A 27946-nucleotide genomic window follows, 5' to 3' on the forward strand; every position below is an offset into this window, starting at 1 on the left:
GCCCGGGCGGGATGAATCTTGAGGACAGGTAATGTATCTATAAAAGAGAAAACACTCAAGTTTTCTCCATTTCTATAGACATTACCTGTCCTCAAACAAGTGCAGCATTCAATAGATGGTGGTGGGTGCCGAGATCCGTAGATGCTTGTGATAACTCCCCAACCGGAAAGAGGCTGACTAGTGGAAGAATAAGGCCAACCTTGGTAAGCCCTCATCCTAGGGATGCCCGTCACAGACCAATGCAGGTGATGTTAGTAACAACAACCAGAATGGTGGCATCCGTCAGCAGTGGCAGGTGCGGCTCCTAGAACACATGGACCAGGAGGCGGAAGCCACATCTCATGCTGGTTCTGACAGGGTGGGAAGACGTAGCCACCAGGGATGCAGGTGTTAGGTAACCCTCACGTATTGAAGTGTTATAGTTTTTCAATAACAAGCGACAACCTAATGAGGTGCATCCGTCAGAACATTGAACAAAACAAGACCCCCGAGTGTTTTCTGTCTAGTACACCAAAGATCTGTTAGTTCAATAACGACAACCAATAACCACATGCAGTGCAGGGTATGTTATCGAGACAAAAGTTCCGGCACCAGTACGTGAACTGTGCAAAAGAACAAAAGTCTAAGCAATCCTCATCTGTCGATTCGATGGACATCTCGGTATGCAGCCCAGAATCAGACAGACATCAACGGCGACGAGGACTGCTTGTATTCAACAGAGTCTGTGCAGCAACAACCGGACCCAGATGATGGAACCCCTCAACGTCTTCTGTGGAGACATCCCTCAGATAATAGTTGGCGAAGATAGAGTCCATAGCCCAGAACCAACCAGTGATAATGTGCTGAATGGGTGTGTTGCAGTGCAGGGACATCGTGGCAGCCAAGGCACGGAGTTCATGCGGATTAGAAGCAGACGGAGCAGGTAAACCCTCCTTCTGATAGGCGGTCAGGATAGAAGACCGGATCCAGGTGGCCACCGTGTTCTTGGTAAGATCCCTCAACCGACTCTGGTTACAGGAAAGGAAAAGTCTTTTGCGATGTTGTCGAAAAGATCTGGTCCTCTCGATGTACTGGTGCAGGGCTCTGACAGGGCACAACGCCAAGTCCTCAACGTCCGCCGGACCAACGATAGAGGAGAGGGCCTGCACAACATACGAACGAGGCGCTTGGTCTGGTAACTGATTCTTTGCAACAAAGTTCATGAGTAACCCCAAGTTGACCGCACGACCATCTTGGTGAAAACGTACCAAGTCCACATCAAGAGCATGGAGTTCTGAGACACGGGCAGCCGTGGCAAAACCGAGTAAAACACCGTCTTCCGCGTCAAGTCTTGCAGGGAAGAGGATTCGATCGGCTCATAAGGTGCGGTCGATAACGCTCGTAACACCAGATTCAGGTCCCATCTTGGTGGCCGAAACCGGTGTACTTGATCATCAAGGCGAAACCCTTTGATCATCTTATGGATCTCAGGAATACCCGATAACTTCGTTCCAGTAGCGACATCACGAACAGTAGCGATGACCGAAACGTACCCAGCGATGGTAGACCCCTTTAATCGTAAAGTGGTCCGCAGATACAGCAAAAAACCCCAGCAAGACGAAGTATCTGGATCGTCTGAGGTTTGAGGTTTTTTTTTTTTTTTGCCGGACACACCATCGGTGAAAGCAAAGCCATCTGACGTTGTAAGCCGCAGTAGTAGATGATCTGTGCGCTTTCAAAATGGCCGCCGTAGACTGTGAAGAAAAACCTTTCTTTCTCAAACTCTTGGAGATAAAGTCCACGCGTGCAGTTGGATAAACTGCGGACGTGGATGGTATAGTCTTGACGTGGGATGCAGCAACAGATGATCCCAGTCTGGCAGCGGTAAAGGATGTGGATCGGCAAGACGTATTAGATCTGGATACCACATCCTGGATGGCCACATTGGAGCAACAGGCGACAATGGTACAGCTGAAACCTCTGAAGCACCCTTGGAAGGAGGATTGGTGGAGGAAAAGCGTACGCGTCCATCTGTTCCCAGCTGATGGCCAAAGCGTCGAGATCCAGAGCTTCGGGATCCGGCACTGGAGACACGTAAACCCTCAGCTGATGGTTGAATCGTGTGGCGAAGAGATCGATGTTTGGTGTCCAAAGTCTGTCGCACACCCATCGAAACGCTTCGGGATGGAGCATCCATTCCGTCGGCTGTGGAGACGACGGCCGAGACAGTGTGTCGACTAGTACATTGGAAACCCCTGGAATATGGCGAGCCCGAAGTTGCAACGGAATCTCGTCAACCAGCTTGTAGAGACGATAAGTCAACTGCAGCAGACTGCTGGAGTGGGTTCCGCCCTGACGGTTGATATAAGCCACCGCGGTGGTACTGTCTGTGGCTACCATGAGAGAGGCGCCTGACAGCATCTCTCGCCAATGAAGGATGACGTAACTGACAACATCTCCAACAGGTTGATGTGTAGATCGGCTTCATCTGGAAACCACAGCCACCAACAGGGACTGGACTGCAAGGCGACTGGTAACCGGATCAGCAAATCTGCGTTATTGTACTGAATGCATGGATTCAGAAACAAACTGGATACCGCGACCTCTAAGCATAAAATGTTGCGCCGACGTCAAAATTACTCTTGCAATGATACTTCATGAAACAGTAATAGAGTGATTCAGGAATCAAGACATCGGAAACAGCGACCCCGTGATACAGGCAAGAGCCAAGACAGCGTAGCAACTCGCTACGCTACATGCCCGATATACCTGGAAGTGAAGCAACGCAAAACAGCAACCGGCTAAAATCCACGGCCGTCACACCACCCGGTGCGAAACAGCAGCAGAGACCATCTAGACAGCATCGGTCACGAACTCTGGTGGTAACAACAGTGAACGTCAGTGAGTTGATAAGCCGCAATGAACCATAAGAAAACGGTGACGGTAAAACCCCCGTACCACGTGATGGCAACTGGATAACTTCCGGAACCAGCGGAAGTAGCGACTGTCTTGCATCGCCACCGGATATAGAGAACGATCTGCCGAAAGTCGCTGAACCTTCCTCGAACAAGAGAAAATCAATGCACGGAATCTCAACACAAGTGGCCGGACCAGAAGACTGTCTTCGTCACCAACCCGGAACGCTTGTAACGTCGAACCCCTTCACGGCAAACAGCCGTATGTAGACCACAGGTCTGCCAAGTTTACCGGCTTGTGCTGAAAGTCGAGAATGGATCGCTTCAGGCAAGTCGGTTGACGATAGTGTGCAATCGTAGTACACATCGACGTCACGGAAGATATAAGGTAGACCAACATCAAAGTCGACGGCTAGAACAAGGCATATCCTCTGGCATCCTGCAAATGAGGAGTTATGGTCGCCATGTACAACATGTACGCTGAACTGAAGCCATCGACAGGACGTGCCAATCTGTAAGTTCTAGGAAGACGTCTGGTCCCGCCGGAAACAGCGTCATCCAAGGCCGGCGCCACACCGTTGAAGGATAGGTTGAAGACGGGATACGTTCGTTGTGACGAATGGGGAACGGCACAAACAAAGTCTACTCAAGTAAACCGACATCGGATCAGTCCTCAAACGGAAACCTTCTAGAATGGTGCCAGTGGACTGTGCAGTGACGAAAGCATATACACCGCAGTGAGACAATCAGTCACAGCCATGTGGGTCACTGCGTCCGGATCTTCTATAACGGAAGGTGCCGACGCATCTGGAAAATCGGTCAGTAACCTGGCACAGGCACTTCGATCCAATGTACTGGCTGCAATCGGAAACACGGACCGTGGACGGTCCCGTCAGGAGCCGGTGTAAACCCTGAACGCCGAATCAGCTGCTGACTGGTGTGGACTCTTCTTTCGTCTGGTCCCGCCGGAAACAGCGTCATCCAAAGCCGGCGCCACACCGTTGAAGGATAGGTTGAAGACGGGAGACAATCAGTCACAGCCATGTGGGTCACTGCGTCCGGATCTTCTATAACGGAAGGTGCCGACGCATCATCTGGAAAATCAGTCAGTAACCTGGCACAGGCACTTCGATCCAATGTACTGGCTGCAATCGGAAACACGGACCGTGGACGGTCCCGTCAGGAGCCGGTGTAACCCTGGACGCTGCACCACTTCGATCGATCACGGTACCACTTCGATTGATCACGGGACGACGGTACCGAACGGTGAGCCGATGACGCAATTTTCCAGTTCGTTACAGGGCTCCGTCTGCTTGCTGGAACAACGATCCGCACAGGCCGGTTACTGGTAGCCGTGTAAACCGACGGGGGCCTGTGGCAGCCAACGATCAAATGCCGATATCTGCCGGTGGAACCTCCGTGGCGATCATCGAACCCGGACCCTTCTTGGCTGAAACCGGTGGATGGGCCAGCGGCGGTAGCATATCAGATATGACAGCCAGACAATCCCTCAGTGACAGGTGGTCCGCCGCATCCAGATCTTCCAGCACCGCATGAACCGATACATCATCAGAAAGTCACGTAGCACCCGTGAACAGGCCAGTCGCTCTGGTCATGGCCCGATGGAGATACCGGAGAACCGGACCGTGGGCGGTCCCGTGTGGATACCAAGGAACGGATGACCACATCGTCGTTGGATGTGGCAAGGACGGCAACATGTCGTAGACGGCCGCCAAGCAATCCCTCATAGTCATATGGTCCGTAGAGTCGGGCTCTTCAATGACAGATGCCGCAGGCGCTTCATCACCAAAGTCTCGTAGAACTCGAGCACAGGCCAATCGATGTACCGTAATGGAAGCCGCCGGTTAAACCGGACCGTGGATGGTCCCGTCTAGCCCTCGGAGGCCTTTGAAGCCACATCAACTTGGTTGGCGCTGACGATCTGTGGAACCCGTAGGGAGCCATACAGGTCATGTGGAACGGCTACGGTCCCGGCTCCGATGCGCCGAAGAGGACTTCCCCGCCGAAGATCGGCAAGCCTTGGAATCCGTGGAGCGTCTATCTGAATGAGCCGGCTTCTTAGAGGGCTGAGTAGAGACCGCAGGCCTGTCATCCGAAGTCTTAAGTATCGGTGGAGCTGAAGAAGCCGCACCCCCTGAAGAGGGGACTGGAACCGGACCTGACCCCGAACCCGCCAGTTTAGGTAAGGTCGCCATTGACGCCATTGTTTCTTCCAGCATGGTCGGTAGAATTGAACGTAACACTTCCGCCACGGAGTCAGCAATCGAAGGCGAAGATTCCACCTTCTTGGTCCTCGAAGATTCCACCTTCTTGGTCCTCGCTGACTCCCCTTCAGGTAAGCCGCGAACATCAGACAAGCCCGCACAAAGGTCGCATCTAGAAGTGAGGCCACACGAACACGACAACCTGGACATAAGTCGTGTGGGTCGCCGCCGGCTAACTTCTTGCAGCGTAACACGCTCGAACTAGTCGCCTGAACATTATCAGATATGATAATAGTAATTTTTCAATCTGTGAAAAGAAAGAAAAACCAACCATAACACAAATACAAAGCCGGTAAATAAAGACGCCATTTTGCAAATGGCGTCCGACACGACAACCGGCGATATAACAACATTTCATGTAATTAACACTTGGCAAGTCAAGCGAAATACGCGAAAGACATACGAAAGCTAACGAAAATTAAGGTGAAAAACATTTCACCCAAACACAAAGCCAGTCAACAGAGACGCCATTTTGCAAATGGCGTCCGACACGACAACCGGCAATATAAACAACATTTCATGTAATTAAACGCTTGGAAAGTCAAGCGAAATACGCGAAAAGAACATACGAAAGCTAATGAAAACAAAGGTGAAAAACATTTCACCCAAACACGAATACAAAACCAAAGGTCTTATACAAAAAGTTGACTCCAAACAGAGCCAAGCAAAAGGACGTCCAGACCCTTTAGCGAAGAGAAAAAGAAGGAAGTTACAGTCATGTGACCGGAACTAGAGAGCAGTATGCAGTAGAAGAATTTAGGCCATCCCATTGGCTGTTGGGATGTTCGGACCAGACCACTTGCGTGGGGGGGGAGGTGCACTTGTTTGAGGACAGGTAATGTCTATAGAAAATGCTGTTTCAGTAAGCAACAACAATTAAACTGGAAAAAAACCAAAAACATCCAGAAACACCAATGTGGATGATCATGTGTCAAACACTGATGTCTATTGCCATTAAATCTGTTCAGATAACTAATAGCTTTTGCTTTCGGCTCAGGTTGACTTTTAGCAGTTGCCAACATTTAAATTTAAGCTTACAAATTTCCTGCGAGACCTACTGATTTTCTAACAGAATGTTAGTGGAATATATTAGTGGGTGCATTTGACATAAAGCAAAGTGAAGAAGTTTTATAAAGGTATTTCCTTATGTATGACCCCCGAGCCATATTTCTTTCACTCCAAAATAATGACGGTACAAAACATTCTTTCATGCCATAAAACTTTATTAACAAAATTCAAAGTATTTTAAAGGCATGCACATTGTAATTTTTTTTTTTTTTTTTTTACAAAAATCATCAAAGACACAGAAATTATAATATTTATATATAAAAGTACAAAGTGGTGAGTATAAAGTTTCTCTATATTGATATCAAAACATATACAAGTGTCATAAAAAAAGTATGACTAGAGCTACACAAAAGTATAAATTTACTTTGCCAGCAAGTAAAAGCATACTGCCAAAAATACAAAATATGTAAATACTGTGGTAATGTGAAAGACAAAAATCACTATATCTTTAGGACAAATATTGTCGTACCGCCAAGTGTCAACCAAAATGAAAACTTTTACAACCACACAAAGGACAGGACTGGAGTGGTGCCCCACACCCCCTTTCATCTGCTTTGCTAAATTATAGTAACATTTGTGCTGGAGTCCCCTTCCTTCATCTTGGGACATACACCACTCTTAAGGCATGTGTGTCCACAATGGGTGCAAAGAACTAATTAGTATATAACTTAAACAAATAAATGTATAATTATGGGGATGAATTGTGACTGAAAGTTAAAGGTTAAAGGCAAGATAAATGCATCTTGAAACACAGCAATCTTTGTTTGACTATGAATTTTATTAATGTGACAGACCCTATTTTGTAAACACTATGACACATGTTTCACTATTAGAGCAGATATAATAATTTACATTACAAGTTACATTTTATTGTTTCGAATATCCATTTCCATACATATGAATTGTTTCTGGTCATCACGGTGTTTGAAAAATACACTTCCCTCCGAGAAGTAACAGTCATAGAGCCAAGTTTTAGTCTATTTTAAAAAGGTATTTTCCTGTTTTACCATCACTCTATTGTAACTTTATTCGTATGTGTTACAGATTTGTAGATTAACCAAACTTAAGTGTTCATTTACACAGGCTGAAACTAGGGTCTGCCACTTTAATTAGGCTGCACCTCCACTGCACCCACACAAATATGCATGTTTTATAGTAGCAATATGTTTAGTCGACAGTCAGACCTCCTAACAATGACTATATTTGTCTCTTAAATAATTTTGTCGCTTAATAGTTATTATAATATCAGAAGACTGAATAGCATTTAAATAATTAATGCATTGATTCATTGCAATTATTACCAAAAACCACCAATACATGCATATGTAAAAAAAGAAAAAAAGTTTTTAAAAGCATTATTAAATTAATCAACAGATCTACATCAAGGTGCTATCAGTGTCATTCGTTGGTTAAAAACAGTCATGATTGGTAATGGCTTGTCCCGAATTTTTACAAATTGCCATAAAAATAGAAGACATTGAATGATGGCTTATTTTCAAACGCAATACATGCCTGCAGATTTAGCACACCTGTGAAACGGTCAGATTGCGATGAGATCAAGGATGCCAAGTGTTTGTGTGTGTATTGCTAACAATCGTCATTGCTTGATTATGTAATGTGATTTTAAAGAGGTATTTTCAGAAGTTGAATGTGTTTTGGTCCTAATTTACTGTTTGTGTCGTAAGTGTGAATTCTGGTGTAATGGTCAGAATCACATTGGTGTATGTTATGGATGGTGTAATTGTAGCAACTACAGTGACTGTAATGGCTCCGACTGTTTGCACTAAGCATGCATTTCACGGTCCACAGCAGTCGTCACAATTTTATGTCTTCATTTTCTAATTTCATATGCATGTAGCAGTGGAATTGCAGTCATATTTATCTTCAGAAGAGAAGTTCTAGGGAATGTATTTAATGTATATTCGTTCATAGTGAATGTATTTAATGTACATTCGTACATGATTCATATACACAGATTACTGCATGAGACAAAGAACTGCACAAGATGTATAGAACATTTGGGAATCGCTTTATCCCCTGAGTGAGACAACTGTCTTGTCAGGATTTGATGTGTCCTATAAAGATATTACTAGTATTAGGCCAGTGATGTAGAACATTTTGAGACAAAATTCTAACAAGTTCTGATTGTGTACAATGAACAAAAGTGAATGGAAACTAAATATTAAACAAAATAAATAAATAAATGTTTCTCACAAAAATACACAACCAATATATATATACATACAAACATACATAGATGTTCATACATCAATACATACATATATACACAAATATAACACATTACAAATAATGTTTAAAAAATCCACCCTGAACTCAAAACAAAATATTAATAAACATCAAATAACCTTTTGGAATATTAGAGCCCAGGGGACAATTTCAGAAAACATCGTAAATTTACGTCTATGACTAGCAGTGCATCCATTTCATGAAGAAAATTATATCATTACGAAAAATGGAGCATTTTAAGAAAAAAAAGATAATGAAATATGTGTATTTCTAACTATATTTGTTGTACTATTATAGTAATGAGAATTGTGGTTTAGTTACATGCAAAACTAGGTGTACAATGTTTTGTGAAGTTGGGCCCAGAATTAAAAGAATAGTTGAAATGTGTATAATGTATACATTCATTTATGTACAAACATAAATGTCAAAACAAGCATAAATATAATTTTTTCAAAATGCCAAGACTGTTTTAGCTGTTGAGCAATTGTTTCAAAAAAACATAATACAAAATTCTTCTACACAACAAAACTGCCTTTTGATTTAAAAAAAAAAAAAAAAAAAAGGACAAAGAAATTAAAGCTGCATTTTCGAAGCAACATTTTGATGATGACCCAATGATAGGACATTATTCAGGTTGTTCAATTATATGTCTATATGAATTCAGATGATAGGACATTATTCAGTTTGTTCCATTATATGTTTATATGAATTCAGATAAACTATGCAGGATATAAACTACTATTAATTTACAGAGGTTTTTTGTAATAAGAAAAGACGAGTATATACCATCTACATAAATATGTCAGCAAAGTATATCCATTTGTTTTACATAGGTTTTTTCTTCTAATTGTCCAAAATCACTTGCAGTGTGCCTCACCCACAATAAAGTTAAAATGGGTGATAATATAATAAAAACAATTATGACATTTCTTACATGCATACCCATAATTATATTTAAGGCTGTTCCCAATTGCATTGCATGGGGTGGGAGGATTGTACCATTATGATTGTACACAATTAATTTAAACCAAAAGACAAAATTGCAGCATGTCCACCATGCATAAAAATACAAAAAATCAAAACACTAGATAAGGCTACTTGATGTGAATAAGCACACAGTTAATGGAGATAACCTGTCTTTCTGTCTTGTTGTGAACAGGTCAACATTAAGGTATGGTTGTTCAATGATATCCAAGTGCATTACATCATGGTTACGGGTCTGAGCAAAACTAATGCATCTTCTCGTGTCTGCAGTCATGGATTCACTAGATTTAGATGGCCCAGTCGTTTCTGAATATCTTCTTGTTTGTCTTTTATTTTGGCCATTTCCTGATTGATGTCGCTCACTTTAGTGGAGAGAGTGTCGATATAGCTGGTGGCCAGCTTCAGGTGCTGTTCCATAGTAACAAATGATGTGTAATGGCTGTACATCATTCTTCTTTTATCCTGTCAAGTAAACAAATCACACCATGGCAGTTTTAATCTAAAACTACTGAACATATGGTGATTGTTATCTCAAAGAACCTGTGGCTACCACATCATACTATCATGTAGCAGGTAACAAAGCATCGTATATACTTGTTGGATAGTATCAAAAATGACCTCAAAAGTACATCAGTTTAAGTAGTAATTATGTTAAAAGAAATGGAAAGGAATTAGTGTTTAACAAAACCTCAGCACATTTTAAACTATGGCTATTTGATGTCCAACATTGTTTTTTAACACTTCCTTTTGAGATTGAGTGAGAGAACTTGGTCGTTACAGAGGCTACTTCTACTGAAATGCGCCAAGGGATCTTTTTATTAATTTTCCCATAAACAAGACAACACCTACTATAACGATACCCTAAAAAAAAAAATTTTCATTTGGTCAATCCTAATTTGTTCAACTAAAAAATGTATTTGCTTTTAAAATTTGCAGAGATCAGAGTGAATGGTGTTACTATTATAAAACTGTTTACATCAAAACTCATTTAAAAAGAGCTACACAGTGTACAATTGCAGTGACCAGATTCAAAATCCAGATTACACTTTGATACCAGGGCTATGAGTAGGTGATGTTTTTAGTCGTGGGCACTTTTGTTTGTGGACACTCATAATGAAGAGATAAAATAGATATTGCACCTTTTAATTTAGCGCATCAGATCTGATTGCAAAGACTGGAAAAATAAAGTGGCCGCAAAAACTTGCTGTGTTACAGTGTTGCTTGTGACTGAAACCCCATTCCCATGTCCACTGAGATCATTCTATCACATGACCCCCACTGCATCCGAGGTGTGCGGTCTACTGCTGAGATACATCCCACTAATTATGTTGAAAGTCAGTAACACTGATAAGAAACATTACCTCGAAGGTACATCCCATCTTGGTAAAATAGCATTTGACGGTTACATCTGGGCAATCCCCCGTTTCTGGACAAACATGCTTCTGAATGTCTTCTCGAAGAATACCTTGCCGCTTGCAAAGAGTACACGTTACAAGGATCTTGGAACAGGAAAGTAATTGGTGTTTCTGTGAAAAAAAGCAACCCCACTTGATTAAGATTAGTGCTAAATCAAGACAACAGATGACCAGTGTTGAGAAAGGTCATTCAAAAAGACCAGTGAATTCCCCACATCTCTACACCAAGAAACACAAGATAATTATTTTAAAGCAATCTTAAAAACTTTTTTTTTTTAATGATAAAAAAGCTAAGCCCTTAAAAGCTATGAAATTAACTTCTCAAAATTCATGGTGTCAATCTGCAATGCCAACACAAAAAGATGCAAAATGGAGAAAACTTGGGAGTGTTTTCTCTTTTTATATATACATTACCTGTCCTCAAACAAGGGCACCTCCCCCCCCCCCACGCAAGTGGTCTGGTCCGAACATCCCAACAGCCAATGAGATGGCCTAAATTCTTCTACTGCATACTGCTCTCTAGTTCCGGTCACATGACTGTAACTTCCTTCTTTTCCCCCCGAGCGCATCGCACGGAGAACAGGAAGCGGGGAGGCCCGGGCGGGATGAAATCTTGAGGATGGGTAATGTATCTATAAAAGAAAAAACACTTCTTTTCACATTACCTGTCCTCAAACAAGGGCAGCATTCAACAGATGGTGGTGGGTGCCGAGATCCGTAGATGCTTGTGATAACTCCCCAAACCGGAAAGAGGCTGACTAGTGGAAGAATAAGGCCAACCTTGGTAAGCTCTCCTCCTAGGGATGCCCGTCACAGACCAATGCAGGTAATGTTCTTAATAACAACCAGAATGGTGGCATCCGTCAGCAGTGGCAGGTGCGGCTCCTAGAACAAAGGACCAGGAGGCGGCAGCCACATCTCATGCTGGTTCTGACAGGGTGGGAAGACATAGCCACCAGGGATGCAGGTGTTAGGTAACCCTCACGTATTGAAGTGTTCGTAATAACAAGCGACAACATGAGGTGCATCCGTCAGAACATTGAACAGAACAAGACCCCGAGTGTTTTCTGTCTAGTACAATAACGACAACAAATAACCACATGCAGTGCAGGGTAAAGGTTATCGAGACAAACGTTCCGACACCAGTGCGTAAACTCTGCAAAAGAACAAAAGTCTAAGCAATCCTCACCTGTCGATTCGATGGACATCTCAGTATGCGGCCCAGAATCCGACAGATGTCAATGGCGACGAGGACGGCTTGTATTCAACAGAGTCTGTGCAGCAACAACCGGACCCAGATGATGGAACCCCTCAACGTCCTCTGTGGAGATATCCCTCAGATAATAGTTGGCGAAGATGGAGTCTGTAGCCCAGAAACAACCAGTGATAATGTGCTGAATGTGTATGTTGCATTGCAGGGACATCGTGGCAGCCAAGGCACAGAGTTCATGCGGATTAGTAGCAGTAAACCTTCCTTCTAATAGGCAGTCAGGATAGAAGACCGGATCCAGGTGGCCACCGTGTTCTTGGTAATATCCCTCAACCGACTCTGGTTACAGGAGAGGAAAAGTCTCTTGCGATGTTGTCGAAAAGATCTGGTCCTCTCGATGTACTGGTGCAGGGCTCTGACAGGGCACAACGTCAAGTCCTCAACGTCCGCTGGACCAACGATAGAGGAGAGGGCCTGCACAACATACGAACGAGGCGCTTGGTCTGGTAACTGATTCTTTGCAACAAAGTTCATGAGTAACCCCAAGTTGACCGCACGACCATCTTGGTGAAAACGTACCAAGTCCACATCAAGAGCATGGAGTTCTGAGACACGGGCTACCGTGGCAAAACCGAGTAAAAACACCGTCTTCCGCGTCAAGTCTTGCAGGGAAGAGGATTTGATCGGCTCATAAGGTGCGGTCGATAACGCTTATAACACCAAATTCAGGTCCCATCTTGGTGGCCGAAACCGGTGTACTTGATCCTCAAGGCGAAACCCTTTGATCATCTTATGGATCTCAGGAATACCCAATAACTTCGTTCCAGTAGCGACATCACGAACAGTAGCGATGACCGAAACGTACCCAGCGATGGTAGACCCTTCAATTGTAAAGCGGTCCGCAGATACAGCAAAAAATCTGGATCGTCTGAGTTTTTGCCGGACACACCATCAGTGAAAGCAAAGCCATCTGACGTTGTAAGCCGCAGTAGTAGATGATCTGTGCGCTTTCAAAATGGCCGCCGTTGACTGCGAAGAAAAGCCTTTCTTCCTCAAACTCTTGGAGATAAAGTCCACACGTGCAGTTGGAACAACTACGGACGTGGATGGTATAGTCTTGACGTGGGATGCAGCAACAGATGATCCCAGTCTGGCAGTGGTAAAGGTTGTGGATCGGCAAGACGTATTAGATCTGGATACCACATCCTGGATGGCCACATCGGAACAATGAGCAACAGGTGACAATGGTACAGCTGAAACCTCTGAAGCACCCTTGGAAGGATTGGTGGAGGAAAAGCGTACGCGTCCATCTGTTCCCAGCTGATGGCCAAGGCGTCGAGATCCAGAGCTTCGGGATCCGGCACCGGAGACACGTAAACCCTCAGCTGATGGTTGAATCGTGTGGCGAAGAGATCGATGTTTGGTGTCCAAAGTCTGTCGCACACCCATCGAAACGCTTCGGGATGGAGCATCCATTCTGTCGGCTGTGGAGACGACGGCCGAGACAACGTGTCGGCTAGTACATTGGAAACCCCTGGAATATGGCGAGACCGAAGTTGCAGCGGAATCTTGTCGACCAGCTTGTAGAGACGATAAGTCAACTGCAGCAGACTGCTGGAGTGGTTTCCGCCCTGACAGTTGATATAAGCCGCCGCGGTGGTACTGTCTGTGGCCATCACGAGAAAGGCCCCTGTCATCATCTGTCGCCAATGAAGGATAGCGTAGTAGACTGCCAACAACTCTAGTAGGTTGAGGTGGAGTCCGAGTTCACCGGGAGACCACAGCCCTGAAGTAGTCTGGTTGCTGAGATGGGCTCCCCAACCTTCCAGTGACGCGTCGACGAACAGGTGATGAATGGCTAGGAAGGGCCGCATAGAGACACTGTCTAAGATGTTCGATCGGAGCTGCCATCACTGCAGGCTGGAGCGTAGATTGTCCGGGAGTGAGATGATCAAACGAACAAACAGGTTGAGAAACATCTGCAAGCGCCGCAACTGGAGACGACCTCTGAGTGTCAAATCCTGGGCGGAAGTGAGGAGACCCAGGAGACTCTGCCAACCGTGGAAGGTCATTGGAGCGGTGAGGGCTATGGCAATCATGGTCTGGATCTTCTCCCAACGGTCTAGAGGGACTTGAACGAGGCCCAGGTCGGGTCGAAGCCTATGAACTGTAGAGACTGCGTGGGAGCCAGTCGAGATTTTTATAATCCAACCCAGATGCTTGAGAAAGTCCATGATGAAGGCAACATGTGCAGTAAGCCCTGTCTTGCTCTGGCACTTCATCAGGCAATCGCCGAGGTACGGGTAAAAGGATATACCTCTGCGATGCGGGAAGCGGGACATTGGAGTCGTGATTCTGGTGAACAGTCATGGCGCCATGGATATCCCAAAGGGCAGGACTGTCCATTCGTAATGCCGACCCTGTAGTACGAACCGAAGGTAGCGATGACAATCGGCATGCATCGGAACGTGAAGGTAGGCGTCCTTGAGATCTAGCGAGGCAAGCCAATCCCCCGGTTTGATCACGGCAAGGACATCTCGCAACGTTAACATCTTGAAGGATGGAGGAGGAAGCAGGTAGTGGTTGTTGAAAAACGCCAAGTTGTGGATCATTCGCAGCTCCGGTGAATCTTTCTTCAGCATGAGGAAGATGTCTGGGTAAAAGCCGGGTGTTAGGCGTGCTTCCGAAATGCTGCGAACGGCTCCTTTCTCCAAACGTTTGTTGACGGACTCCTGTAGGACCTTGACTCGTGATACGGAATGCCGCGGTTCTTGAGGTGAAGTGGTTCAATGGAGGGATGGAAGACAATTGCAGACGATACCCTGTCTTCAAGATCGACGTGACAAACGGATCTTGGCAAAGTGTCTTCCAGTTTCGCCAATAACGGCGAAGTCGACTTCCGACCATGGATATTTCGACCGGTGTGTCAAAACCGATTCGGTTTTTCTGGTTCAAAATCAGGGGCGGGCGTAGGTCGAGACAATCTGAGCAGTCCAAGATTGGTTGGCTGGCGTCAACGTCGGCCAGGCTTCCCCTGGGTCCTAGCGGGAGGACCGGATGGTCGTCTGTCCGGAAACCGCCGAGACGGTTGACCTCGAAAGGAACCTCTCCAGCGCTTAGATGGTGGTTGTGCAGTGAACATAGACTTTCGCTTCGTGGATTCCAACGTCGAAATAAGTTGTAAAGCTTTGACAGTTGCTGTTGACTGTTGGTCTTTATCATTGGCTGTAACCACGTCAGAAACCTTGCCAGCAAAAAGCTTTGTTGAGCTAACAAGGTTGACTTTTTCAGATAAGCCTGGCGACGGTACTGCATCAACATCGATGACATAGAGGTAACCGAAGACGTCAGGAAAGCCAGTATCTGCGCCGATTGTTGAAACAGCACGTAGCACTGTGCATCTTTTGCCTGGGTGGCCATCGCAGCAAGAAAAACTTCCAAGTAAGACAACACAAGCAACGTCTCTGGGCAGTATCCATGGCTTGGACCTGTTTGTCCGTCAAATCCACAGTTGACGACTTCCCAAGACGGTGAACATCTTCATCCAAAGACGGAGCCCCATCTTTAAATGGCATGTCAAACACCGGATACATACGGTGATTCCAAGACGGGAAGGCGACAAAGGACGCTGTCTCTTTAAAGGTGCGGTCTAAATCTGTCGCCACGTCGGATATGAATGTACCAGCTACCAAGGAACGGATAACCACATCTTCCGGAGGGACATCAGTCGCTATCGGTCCCTTATTGGACAGCGTTGGCGGATGTGGCAAGGATGGCAACATGTCATAGACGGCCGCCAAGCAATCCCTCATAGTCATATGGTCAGGAGAGTCAGGCTCATCAATGATAGAAACCGCTGTAGGCGCTGCATCCCCAAAGTCTCGAAGCACTCGAGCACAGGCCAATCGATCTGCCGAAATGGAAACCGCCGGTGAACCGGACCGTCCACAGGACGGTCCCGTCGAGAACCCTCGGAGGCCCTGGAAGTCACATCAATCGAAGGTCGGCGCTGACGATCAATGGAACCCGTAGGGAGCCGTGCAGGTCGTGGGGAGCGGCTACGGTCCCGGCTCCAATCTGCCGAAGACGACTTCCCCGCCGAAGATCAGTGAGCCTTGGAGTCCGTGGAACGTCTAACTGCATGAGCCGGCCTGTCATCCGAAGTCTTAGGTATCGGTGGAGCTGAAGAAGACGCACCTGACCCCGAAACCGCCGGTTTGGGTAAGGTCGCCATTGACGCCATTGTTTCTTTCAGCATGGTCGGTAGAATTGAACGTAACACTTCCGCTACGGAGTCAGCAATTGAAGGCGAAGATTCTACCTTCTTGGTCCTCGCTGACACCACCTTCAGGTAAGCCGCGAACTCGACATCAGACAACCCTGAACACAGGTCGCATCTTGAAGTGAGGCCACACGGAACACGACAACCCGGACATAAATCATGAGGGTAAATTTCTTTCAGCGTAAACACGCTCGAACTAGTCGCTGAACATTATCAGACATGATAATAATAATTTTTCAATCTGTGAAAAGAAAGACAAACCAACCATAACACAAACATAAAGCCGGTAAACCCGAACAACCCTTTAGCGAAGAGAAAAAGAAGGAAGTTACAGTCATGTGAGATGTGACCGGAACTAGAGAGCAGTAGAAGAATTTAGGCCATCCCATTGGCTGTTGGGATGTTCGGACCAGACCACTTGCATGGGGGGGGGGGGGGGGGGGGGGAGAGGCGCCCTTGTTTGAGGACAGGTAATGTGAAAAGAAATTAATCTGAAACAACATTTTCATCTTTGTTTACTTTGTTATTATGTGTACTAAACTGCCATCAAGAGATGATCTGGATTGTAAGGGCTGATGTAAGGCGACTGGTCTTCTCAAATTCACTGAGAACAACAAATAGAACTTCTCAGTTTCTTTTGGGAAAGTTAAAGTGTGTTTTCTTTAACAACACCACTAGAGCACATTGATTTATTAATCATTGACCATTTGGTAATTTTCTCTCAGACTTAGAGAAGAAACCCGCTACATTTTTCCATTAGTAGCAAGGGATCTTTTATATGTAGCATCCCACATACAGGATAACACATACTATGGCCTTTAATATACCAGACATTTTGCGGAAAAGCAACATAGGTAAATTGAAATCATGGTTATGACTCATGACAAACAAACGGTATACAATAAATTCAATATTGGCAGTAACTAGCTAATGGCTCATTATTTGGCTATCAAGGTAGAACCAGTAGTACTCACAGTCAAATCTGTGAACACCATGGACACATGGCAGTGTTCACACTCGACAACACGCTGTGGGCAGACTGCGGTATGATCGACCAACAATTGTCTGGTGCATTTCAGACCACAACTCAGCTCACATGCAACCACCTTTTTCGGGCATTGCTCATCATGCATCTGTAATAACGAAACAAACAGCTGTTTTGAAGGGTTCGAGGGGAGACTGACCACAATGCATGTACATATTAAAAACTCTGTTCAATTCAGACCAAAGTTAAAAAGACAACATGTTATGGTTCTAGTCGTACTTCTAGAGATGATGTACGAGATAGAGAGTCTTGATAGACTGCCCCCTCCCCCAACCCACTGGGGAAAAGTTTTTCAGTGAAAACAAATTAAAATTATTCTTTAAAAAGTTAAATCAGATCCTTCCAATGTTATATTATTTGGTTTTATTTCTACTAGGTACGTGATTGTTTCTCTAACTTTTATGTTACATTGTGTGATGTGTAGTGCTGAAAAATGTCTCCTCTTTGTGCATAATGTAGCAGTCCATTTAAAATTCCATAACATGCAGTCTGGTGGAACAATGGTATTTCACCAAAGAATTAAATGTATAAATATGGCATCTGATTCTTAACATGATTTTTAATGTTATACACAACACATTACCTCTAACTCTGAAAATTTCATGACGTCTTTGCAGTGGTCACACTTTACTTTTCGGAAAGGGCACAGATCCTGATGGAAAGTGGCATCTTTACGTAGAAATGATTCTCCACACTCATTACTGCAGACAATCAATTTCAGAGAACAAGTACTCTCGTGATCCTAAAATATTGCCACAAAGCATTTAAAGCCAAATAACATAAAACATTGGGACAGTAAAAGAATAATAATTTTTTTAAAGAATTACCCCCCAAAAGAACAAAAACAAAACTGTCCACCAAATAACCTTCCTGCTAAAATTATGCCTCAGTTAAAAGTAAACAAGAAAGAAAGAAAAGTTTTATTTAACAACGTACTCAACACATTTTATTTACGATTATATGGCGTCAGACATATGGTTAAGGACCACACAGATTCTCTTTCTGATTAGCAGCAAGGGATCTTTTGTTTGCGCTTCCCACAGGCAGGATAGCACAAACCATGGCCTTTGTGGAACCAGTTATGGATCACTGGTCAGTGCAAGTGGTTTACACCTACCCATTGAGCCTTGCGGAGCACACACTCAGGGTTTGGAGTCGGTATCTGGATTAAAAATCCCATGCCTCGACTGGGATCCGAATCCAGTACCTACCAGCATGTTGACCAACGGCCTAACCACGACGCCACCGAGGCCGGTTTAAAAGTAAACATGCTGCCTACCAAATGACTGAAGGTGAACTGGTGGGTCTGGTTACATGAAAAATGTTTTTAATTCAGACTGCCCACTGATAATGAAAGGTGGTATAAAAGAAAATTCACTTAAAAAACAAAACACACTGTCACCGGTTAAAAATAATAGGTCAATTATCAGGCAGCTGTGTTTGACAAATATTTTAACATTTTATTATAGTGAAGCCCTGATATCAGGTCACCGATATATATATATTTAAAGTACTAGCTTGTCACTAGCTCAACTTGAAAAAGCACTGGTCTTGGGTGTTGGGCTAGCTTATCTTTCAAACTGTGGAAAGACTATTTCCCATCCCTCTTGATCTCCCCAAAGGATGGCCATACCTGCAGGGCCCGGAGCTCCCCCCTCCAGGAACATCCGCTCTCGTCATTTTCACACCTAGTCAGCAGCGACAACACCTCACGTCTCTCAGCCTCATCCACAAATATCTCAAAATAAAAGTAAAAAAATTGATAAATTATCTGTAGACTTATGTGTGCGCATTAAATGGGACTAATAAAATATATTGGTGTACATGATGCTAATTCCTTTATGAAACAAAGTGCAACGTAAATATACAAAATGAAGATATTTAGACAGTTAGTTTGTTTTGTTTAACGACACCATAGGAGAACACTAATTAATCATCGGCTATTGGATGTCAAACATTTGGTAATTCTGACTCGTAGTCATCAGAGGAAACCTGCTACATTTTTCCTAATGCGGCAAGGGATCTCATATATACTTTCCCACAGACAGCGAAGCACATACCACGGTCTTTGTCCAGTTGTGGTGCACTGGTGGGAACAAGAAAAAATCCAATCAGTTGAATGAATCCACCGAGGTGGTTATATTTAGACAGAGTCTTACTTCTAGCTACAGGGTAAATGTAAACTACATACACTGGTGGCACCTAAGCATTTATGTTATATTTTATAAAGTTAAAATATTTCTTTAAAAATATATGTTTCACCGCCACAAGACAATGGAACAATAAACGTGTTACAACTAAAGTTATTTTAATTTTAATGTTTTTTAAACTCTAGTAATGAGCACATTTTTAGTGGGACCCCCCCCTGCATTTACTGGCCTGCATGACGGCACATAAGTCTGCCCAGCAAACAGTAAAACAACCACTTCTGTCGCTAATGTTTACATAAAACAGCAACAAACAATGGATCCAACTTTTATAAGTTCTAAATAACAAAGACTTCCTGTTATAGTCTGTTTCAAAAACATTTAGATTGTGCAAATGAAATAAATATAAATGGTGTTCCATGCTCCTTAGAAAGTTAGTTTGGACAACACAAAATGACAATATAAAAAAAGCCAATGTAAACATATTTGATCATTATTAAAAAAAAAATTCTGTTATTAACTGTGTAAATAAGACATTCATTTCATTTATAGAAAAACACGTTGATCGAGGATGGCAAAAGTATACTTTTAATGCATTAATTCAGAGTTTCAATAAAAGTGTTATCGACCAGTTTTATACATATATTCACAATCAAGATGTATTGTTTTAACAACGGTTTGTGAATTAAATTAACGTTGTTTGTTTGTTTACAAACATACCCTGACACTTGTTTCAAGACGTAATGTAACGTCATTAACGTGCGCAGACTAAGGTGACATCATTGTATGTGTACAAAAGGTTGATAAACATGACACTAATTTAGTAAAATATTGTATTCGGGAAAACAACTTACCTCACTGTTAACTACCAACCATGTTCTGTCAACTGGACACTGTACAACAGATCGAAATCTGAAGAAAACAGGAGATGGAAAAAATTCTGATTTTATTTTTTATTTTTTAAACAAAATTTATATGCATGTCCAAACTTTTAGATTATCCTTAAGTGCTAAGTGCACATAACATTTTAAACCTGATTGAAAATATGATAACCTGATCATAGAATATTTGTTTCAAACTTTAAGCTTAAAGGTCTACATTTATCAAAAACGTAATTCACTATTGTTTGGTATCTATGTATACCTTTTACAATATATATTAAGTATCAATAAAATATATTTTTAAAATTTTACCCGTTTTTAATATATTCGCAATAAAAAGTCGCGTTTTCCCCCGTCGCTTACCAAAAAGCCTCTGAACTACAAGAGTCAAGTCACGTGACCCCGTGACGCGCTATCCGGCATAACATTCACAGCCTTTCGGTCATTTTACATGGAAGTGGAACACGTGTATTTTTAAAACGCGAACATTTTATTCTATTGAATTGAATTGTATGTTTGGAATATTATTTTGAAGATATCTTTCAAATGTGAAACATGGTGAACCATTGTTCGGTGTATGGATGTACAAAAGCTGCAGTTAAAGGCAAAAGAAGTTTGCATATTTTCCGAAAGACAAACAGACACTGTTTGCACGGAAGCAGTTCTTAAACCGAACACGTGTGTATTGGAAAGGACCGTCAAGATGAGATTCGAATTGCAGCGCCCACTTCACACCTGGGGATTACGACAATTATCTAAGATGGTCGATGGGAATGGCACCGAAACTCTTGTTAAAAAACGTGTCTGTTCCAAGCCTGTATCTCCCCTGTTCAGACAAAAACAAAGCCCGAATGTTAAAGCCGAGGTGTACATTGTTCATATTTGGCACAAAGATGCACCTCAACACGATGCATTTATATATGTTAAAAAAATAAATGTAGGAAAAAAAATCACATTTTTCATGTTCGGGCTGTACATAACGATATCCCAAACAGCGCCCAAAAACAAAAAAAGATAGGCCTATCGAATGTTAATGCAATTTTTTCTAAAAAATATTTTTCCTACATTTATTGTTTTAACATATAGTCAGACCTCATTACAACGACCGTTGTTACTGCGACATTTACACCATCCGACCACAAATTGTCGGGAACAAACGTACATCAGTGTTATTCTGTTCATTATAACTGAATTCACACCTTCCGACACCGACAGAGCAAATTAGGAACAAACGTGCATCCAACGTCTGAAAACACCCCTTTACAACGACATTAAATAATCACAGATACCGTAGCATATTGGCAGTACACACACAACCACTTAAGATTCCTTGATCTCGTAGTGAGCCGACTGTGTCACATGCTGTCCGAGCTACCGATGCCTGCGAAATCTGTAGACATGTATTGCTTTTGCAAATAAACCGTTAGTTAACCAATTAAAGGATTAACTTCGAACAATAAAATCTTCTATTTTTATATTTTGTAAACGAAACAGGTACCAATCGTAGATGTCTGTAACCAAGTAATGATTAGACTGACGATGAATGCGCCTTGTTTAATATATTTAATGATGTTTTTTAAAAACATATTTAATGATGTTTTTAAAAAACCCAGATTTAATGTATGAACGTGTATTTGTTGTTTTTAATAATAATTGCAATACATTAATTATTTAAATGCTGTCCAGTCATCAGTTAATATTAATCAGTATTTTTTTCTCAAAAATATTTTTCCTACATTTATTTTTTTAACATATATAAATACATCGTGTTGAGGTGTATCTTTGTGCCAAATATGAACAATGTACACCTCGGCATTAACATTCGGGCTTCGTTTTTGTCACCGGGCAACGTCCGGGCTGCAAATAGGCTGACCGCATTTGACTCGACGGATCATCTTCGGTGTACTACGGTTCAAACTGATAGGGATGTACCCCTAACGGATTTTCTCCTTCCTCACCAATCGAGGTAGCATTAGAATAAATAGACAAGTCAGAAATGTCCAAACTAATGTCTGATAAGAATGACCTATTTTCCGAAGAAACATTACATGCTGTCTCCATGCTAACGTACTAATGAATGAGTGGAATTCACCTGATGCTACGTCACAGGTCAGATGCGTGTCAAATCGACTGGATCAGTGTTTTTTCCCTGAGCGTTTTACAAAAAGTCACTTTATTAATAACAATGTAAAATGTTTGTTTCCAAAGTTATTTCATCTGATGTATTCATTTTTCACTTCCAATTAAATCATTCAAACCTTCCAAAGTGGTCAACTGTCTCCAATTTATTCTGAATGATGTTCAGCTATAAATGATGGGGGTTAAGTGACTACCTGTCTAATGTCCACTTAACTTGGATCCAAGATTGTTAAAATACCCATGTTAAAGAGCCACAATAAAGCTTAGTGTTCTATAAATGTTATTTGTAACCAGTGAAATGGTGCAGGAAATATGCAATCTTCACAGACACCAGTACCTCCTCCGTCCAACATCTTTACTGCGTATCAATTAAGAAATTGTGACCATGGAATCAACAATTGCTTCAGAGTAATCTAAACTTGACATTTGTCGATTATCATCAACAACAAAGAATAATAATAATAAACAGGATCATCACTAGTAGACACTCATCAATATTCTGAAAACAAAATGTTCCATGCAACATCTACGGTCAACAGTCAAATTTTGCACCCTTGTTTTAGCTTCGTACCTAATAAATATAACGTATCTTACCGTAATTCCACATGAAATCCATATTTCATAAAATGTACAATTTTTTTAAACCACAGGATTTTCTTCAAACACTGTCAGGTGTGTTAGTAATATTAAAAAAAAAAAAATCAACAGCATTTTGCACTGGAATTTCCCCAGCGTTCTTAAAACGGAAACATCATGTATTAAGTTTATGAATATTTAAGGAGATGCAAAGTGACATCATTGGAATACGGACATCATTCAAATTCAAAATTAGCTATATTATTACAATGCTTCACCAGATTAAAATAAAAACTGGCCTACTAACCTTGACCCCCATCAAAATTATATAACAAGCAGACAATGCTGTTTACACGTATGTATGTTTTTATTTTTCATAATTCTGGACAAACTAAGTTTTAAAAGATAAAAGAAATAAAAAGTACTGTTGGTCAAATATATCATAAAAAATTAGTTGGACTTTTATTTATTATGTATGAAGCCAAAACAAGGGTGTGAAAAGTGACTGTCATTGACCTTAGTAGGCACACCAAGACATACAACTGTCTGCATGGAAAGCTGACACCGGTGATAGTAACAATAGCCAACAAAAATCGCTTCCTGCTACCACATACTAATGAACACACTGACAAGTAGGGATATTATAAAAGCATTTTAAGAATGAAAAACAAGTAGCAAACAAGTGCTTACCCTATGACCCGACTGATGCACTCCTCACAGAACCGATGACCACAACGTGTTTGTGTGGCATCTCGAAGGACAAGCAGACAGATGGGACAGATGTAATTAGGATCAACTTTTGTGTCAAAGCAAGCTGCATAGCCATGGACTTTTGATGAAAATGCATCATCACACATCTGAAAAAACTTAAAAAACAACTGTGTTTAATAGTTTATCATCACCAGATATAGTTGTTACTTATGGTGTGATAAAAGTATGGTAGTGTTGTGAATCGGTTGATAACTTCATCATCTGTTGTAATCAGTTTTCACCAACTAAGGGTGGAATTTAGCTCAGTTGGTCGAGTGCTCCCATGAGGTGCTTGTGTCGCAGGATTGAACCACCTTGGTGGATCCATTCAACTGATTGGGTTTTCTCTCTCATTTCAACTAATGCACCACAGCTGGTCAAAGGCTGTGGTATGTACTTTTACGTCTGTGGGAAAGTGCATATAAAAGATCCATTGCTACTAATGGAAAAATGTAGCGGGTTTCCTTCGATGACAAGTTAAAATGCCAAATGTTTGACATCCAATAGCCAATGATTAATAAATCAATATGCATCAGGTGAGCACTTGACCTTTGGGCTACATCCCACCCCTGACCAGTCGAGTAGGATGCTTGATATCTAAGGTAGTACTTGACCAGTCGAGTAGGATGCTCGATATCTAAGGTAGTACTAAACCTAATACGATCCATCAGGGTTGAAGTCTGAAGTTACCCAAACTGACAATGGTGATAAATGGGTTTGTTGTTAAAAATTTCTTTACAATATCTAGGCAAAAAAATATACAATTTTAATTCATATAAATGCTTAAATTATGGGGTACTTGTAAAAATAAGTATTATATTCTAAAATATTATTGCATCACACTTATTCCCAGTTTGGACCCAAATATAGTTTTTAATGCATTCACTGTATAAAAATTACGCAGGAATAATCTCCATTTACAAGGTTTGTACCTTGGTTCATACTTTTTCTGCATTCTTGTTCGACATTATTCCTAAATCAGAAAACTTTTCAAAAAATAAAATAATAAATATACCAAGCATGGAATATTTAATTTTGTTGGAATATTGATGACTCGTTAGTTTGGCTTTTTAAGTGGTGAACGAAAACTAACTCTACTTTAGTTATAATCAAAAGCACCACACTTTAACCTTCTCGATACTGCAGGTGAGATATTTCGCCCGACGTCACGTCAGTCGACATACTGTACACTGTATACGGTGCATTCCCCAATTCATATTTCCAGCCATTTTGCACATGGCATCACTGGAAATAATAATACAATAACTGGAAATAGATTAACTAAGAGAATGGCAGCTTTAGTTTTTCGTTTCAGTGGAAACTACTACGGAACTATGACTTCAAAAAGTAGTTTTTGCTTGACAACAATGGCAGAATGTCAGTGTCATTTTCAGGAATTGATAGCTGATTGTGACAGCTAATTTGATAATAAATTTGAATGTTTCACCAACAATGAAAATCACAAAATATTGGGATATGAATCATAATTAGTTTCCAAAAAATATTCTGGTCCGAAAAACAGTTATTGGGAATACTAGACAAAAATACTAAACAATGTATAAAATTAAATGTAGCACACCTTTTGCAGATCGAATATAATAATTGAAAACAAATTCTAACAGGGGTCTTAAAAATCATATGATTTGGCCTTATTGATCATGTGACACGCACCGAATGTTAGTTCATCTTTCTTCATTTTAAGTCAATTTCTACGAATCATGTGGACCCGATATCCGTAATTTTAAGGAATAAACAAAAACAACTTAGTAAAATTAATGGTTGTAGAGGTTTGTAAAGTTTTGTATTTAGATACTTACTTTTCTGAACTTTATTAATTATGAAAATGTTCCTGAACTGTTTAGAAAAACCTCATAAATGAACGACATGCCTATGACAACAAATCAGATGTTGATTGCGCGAACCGTGCACGAGAAAAAAGTGAATGGAATTGGAAGCATAACGCAGTTAGGGACGTTTACGATACGCAAACATTGCCAGCTGTCGTGGATGGGCTATAGGATTTTAACCACATACGCAAACACTGCCACCTGTCGTGGATGGGCTATAGGATTTTAACCACATACGCAAACATTGCCACATATCTTTGCTGGGCTATAGGATTTTAACCACATACGCAAACATTGCCACCTGTTGTGGATTGCCAATAGCCGAGTACCATCGACGTCCCAAACTGCGTTCACCTAACAACAAAAACATGAATACGATATTTATGGAAATATTATTCTACATTTTCCAGCTACGATACCTGAAACAAAATAGATTGCAATCAATTAACGTAAAAAAAATCAACAATGTGGATGTAAAACAAATTCATTCTAGTAAACAAAAGTGAAACACCATCCGGTAAACAGGAAAGAGTGTGACGTTTCTAACTGCGTTCAGGCGCATGCGTTTGTAAAAAGTATTGTAACATGCATGTGTGGTTCGTCATTTTTAAGGCCACTACATCAACAAATATATGTTTCTTAAATATGCACAGTTGACAAACACTTAGTTAAAAAAAAATGTTTAAAGGAAAAATTCAATTGGTCAAGCGTTCTGCCTTCTGGTCCGGTCCGCATTTTATCAACACACATCGCTAAAACTTGATGTCGATACTGATAGGCATTACGTTTATACCAGTGAATAGTTTGTAAAATATAATTTTTTTAATGAATTGATTCATAATTAACACAGTTTATACACTTTTTATTTGGCTTCAACATTACCGACCGCCATTTTTAATTATTTTAATTTTTAGAACAGTAAACAATATTTTATACTGTGATTAAAAACAAAATTATCACATTAATGGTTTGAAATTAAGTGACAGTGTAGATCTTACCAAGGCGGTATTCATAAATGCACGAACAGCAACAGATTGTCGAAAACCAAGTCGTTTTACTGTCAAACACTAAACAAACTTCCCGCTAGTTGAGGCGATTGGCACTTCTTATTGAAAAGTCCCTCCTTTTTTTGTAGGAGCTCCCCATATCAATTTCCGGGGAAATAGAGTACAGTGCTGTCCTGTGTATCGGCGCACCTAAGCATTCAAAGACCATTTTCTCCGTGAACACTGTGACATACTTTATAAAATGTGTCTCTTGCCAATGAAGCAGTGCATAATCTGAAATACACTATAAATTGTTTTATGTCTATAGTAAATAAACAGTTTAAAATGGTGCATAATTGTAGACACCCCTTTGTATTCTAAGCAAAATACCAAGTGCGCCGAATCACCGGACGCGCCAGTACACCCGGACACGCATATAAGCCTACATTTCATCACACATTATATATGGGAAAGAGTAGAGGAAGAGATTAATTAAAATGTTTGCCAGGCTTTTAAAACAGCATTTAGTTCAGTAAAAAGAAAACAATGTGCTACAGAAACTTGAGAAAGTATTTTTAAATGCTTTTCAAAAAAAGTAGGGAAAATGTAGGAAATAACAGCCAATTAAAGAAGTATCAAGAGGTATCACTGACTAGGAATAGATGCATGATAATAATGAAGAAATGGGGAAGAAATGACAACACTTCATGCTGGCGGCAGATTGTATGGCTGCAAACGACCTTGAAACAAGATAGCCCTGGATGACACGTGGGAATTGAGCGTTCACCCCATTTGATCAATAATGGGTACTACCCCCACGATTCGTCAAACATTCATTTATTCGACGTGGCATGCTACGTATAAATCTCCCAATGACGATTTGAGGAAGTCTATTCAACTTCTACACAGCGCCTGGCCAAGTTCAGCTAAAGTAGCCGACGGCCGTTGACGTCGCCGTATACGTCTCCCGATCATGTCTCAGACGTGCTCTATGAGGAAAATGTATGGGCTCATTGCTGGCCATGGCGTTCTGGTAACGTTTTGCTGCTGAATGTAGTCATTTACGATATGTGCACAGTGGGCCCGAGCAGTATCATCTTGACACACAAACCATCAACCATCACGGCGAGCAAAAGGGACAACAATCGGTGCCAGTGTATTATCCCGGTAGTATTGACCAGTCACCCTCC

At 41.8% G+C, this 27946-nt stretch overlaps 1 protein-coding gene across 1 annotated transcript; it reads right to left on the reverse strand.

The window, feature by feature from the left end:
* Positions 1–6390: 6390 nt before the first annotated feature.
* On the reverse strand, positions 6391–26904 carry LOC121379071 (TNF receptor-associated factor 4-like). The gene is made up of 8 exons (XM_041507535.1): positions 26769–26904; positions 23864–24039; positions 20432–20489; positions 19064–19168; positions 18014–18172; positions 17360–17518; positions 10840–11004; positions 6391–9940 (listed from the first exon to the last, which is right to left on the reverse strand). The coding sequence occupies exons 1-8, from the start codon at positions 26781–26783 to the stop codon at positions 9749–9751; spliced, it is 1029 nt and encodes a 342-aa protein (XP_041363469.1). The 5' UTR covers positions 26784–26904; the 3' UTR covers positions 6391–9748.
* Positions 26905–27946: the final 1042 nt, after the last annotated feature.

Source organism: Gigantopelta aegis, chromosome 8 (assembly GCF_016097555.1).
Source record: "Gigantopelta aegis isolate Gae_Host chromosome 8, Gae_host_genome, whole genome shotgun sequence".
Lineage (NCBI taxonomy): Eukaryota > Metazoa > Mollusca > Gastropoda > Neomphalida > Peltospiridae > Gigantopelta > Gigantopelta aegis.

Coding starts and splice junctions, on each gene's coding strand:
- LOC121379071 (XM_041507535.1), bottom strand. Junction 20,490..23,863: donor TGCATCAGTCGGGTCATAGG/GTAAGCACTTGT, acceptor TGTTTTCTTCAG/ATTTCGATCTGTTGTACAGT. Junction 17,519..18,013: donor TGAAATTTTCAGAGTTAGAG/GTAATGTGTTGT, acceptor TCGTTATTACAG/ATGCATGATGAGCAATGCCC.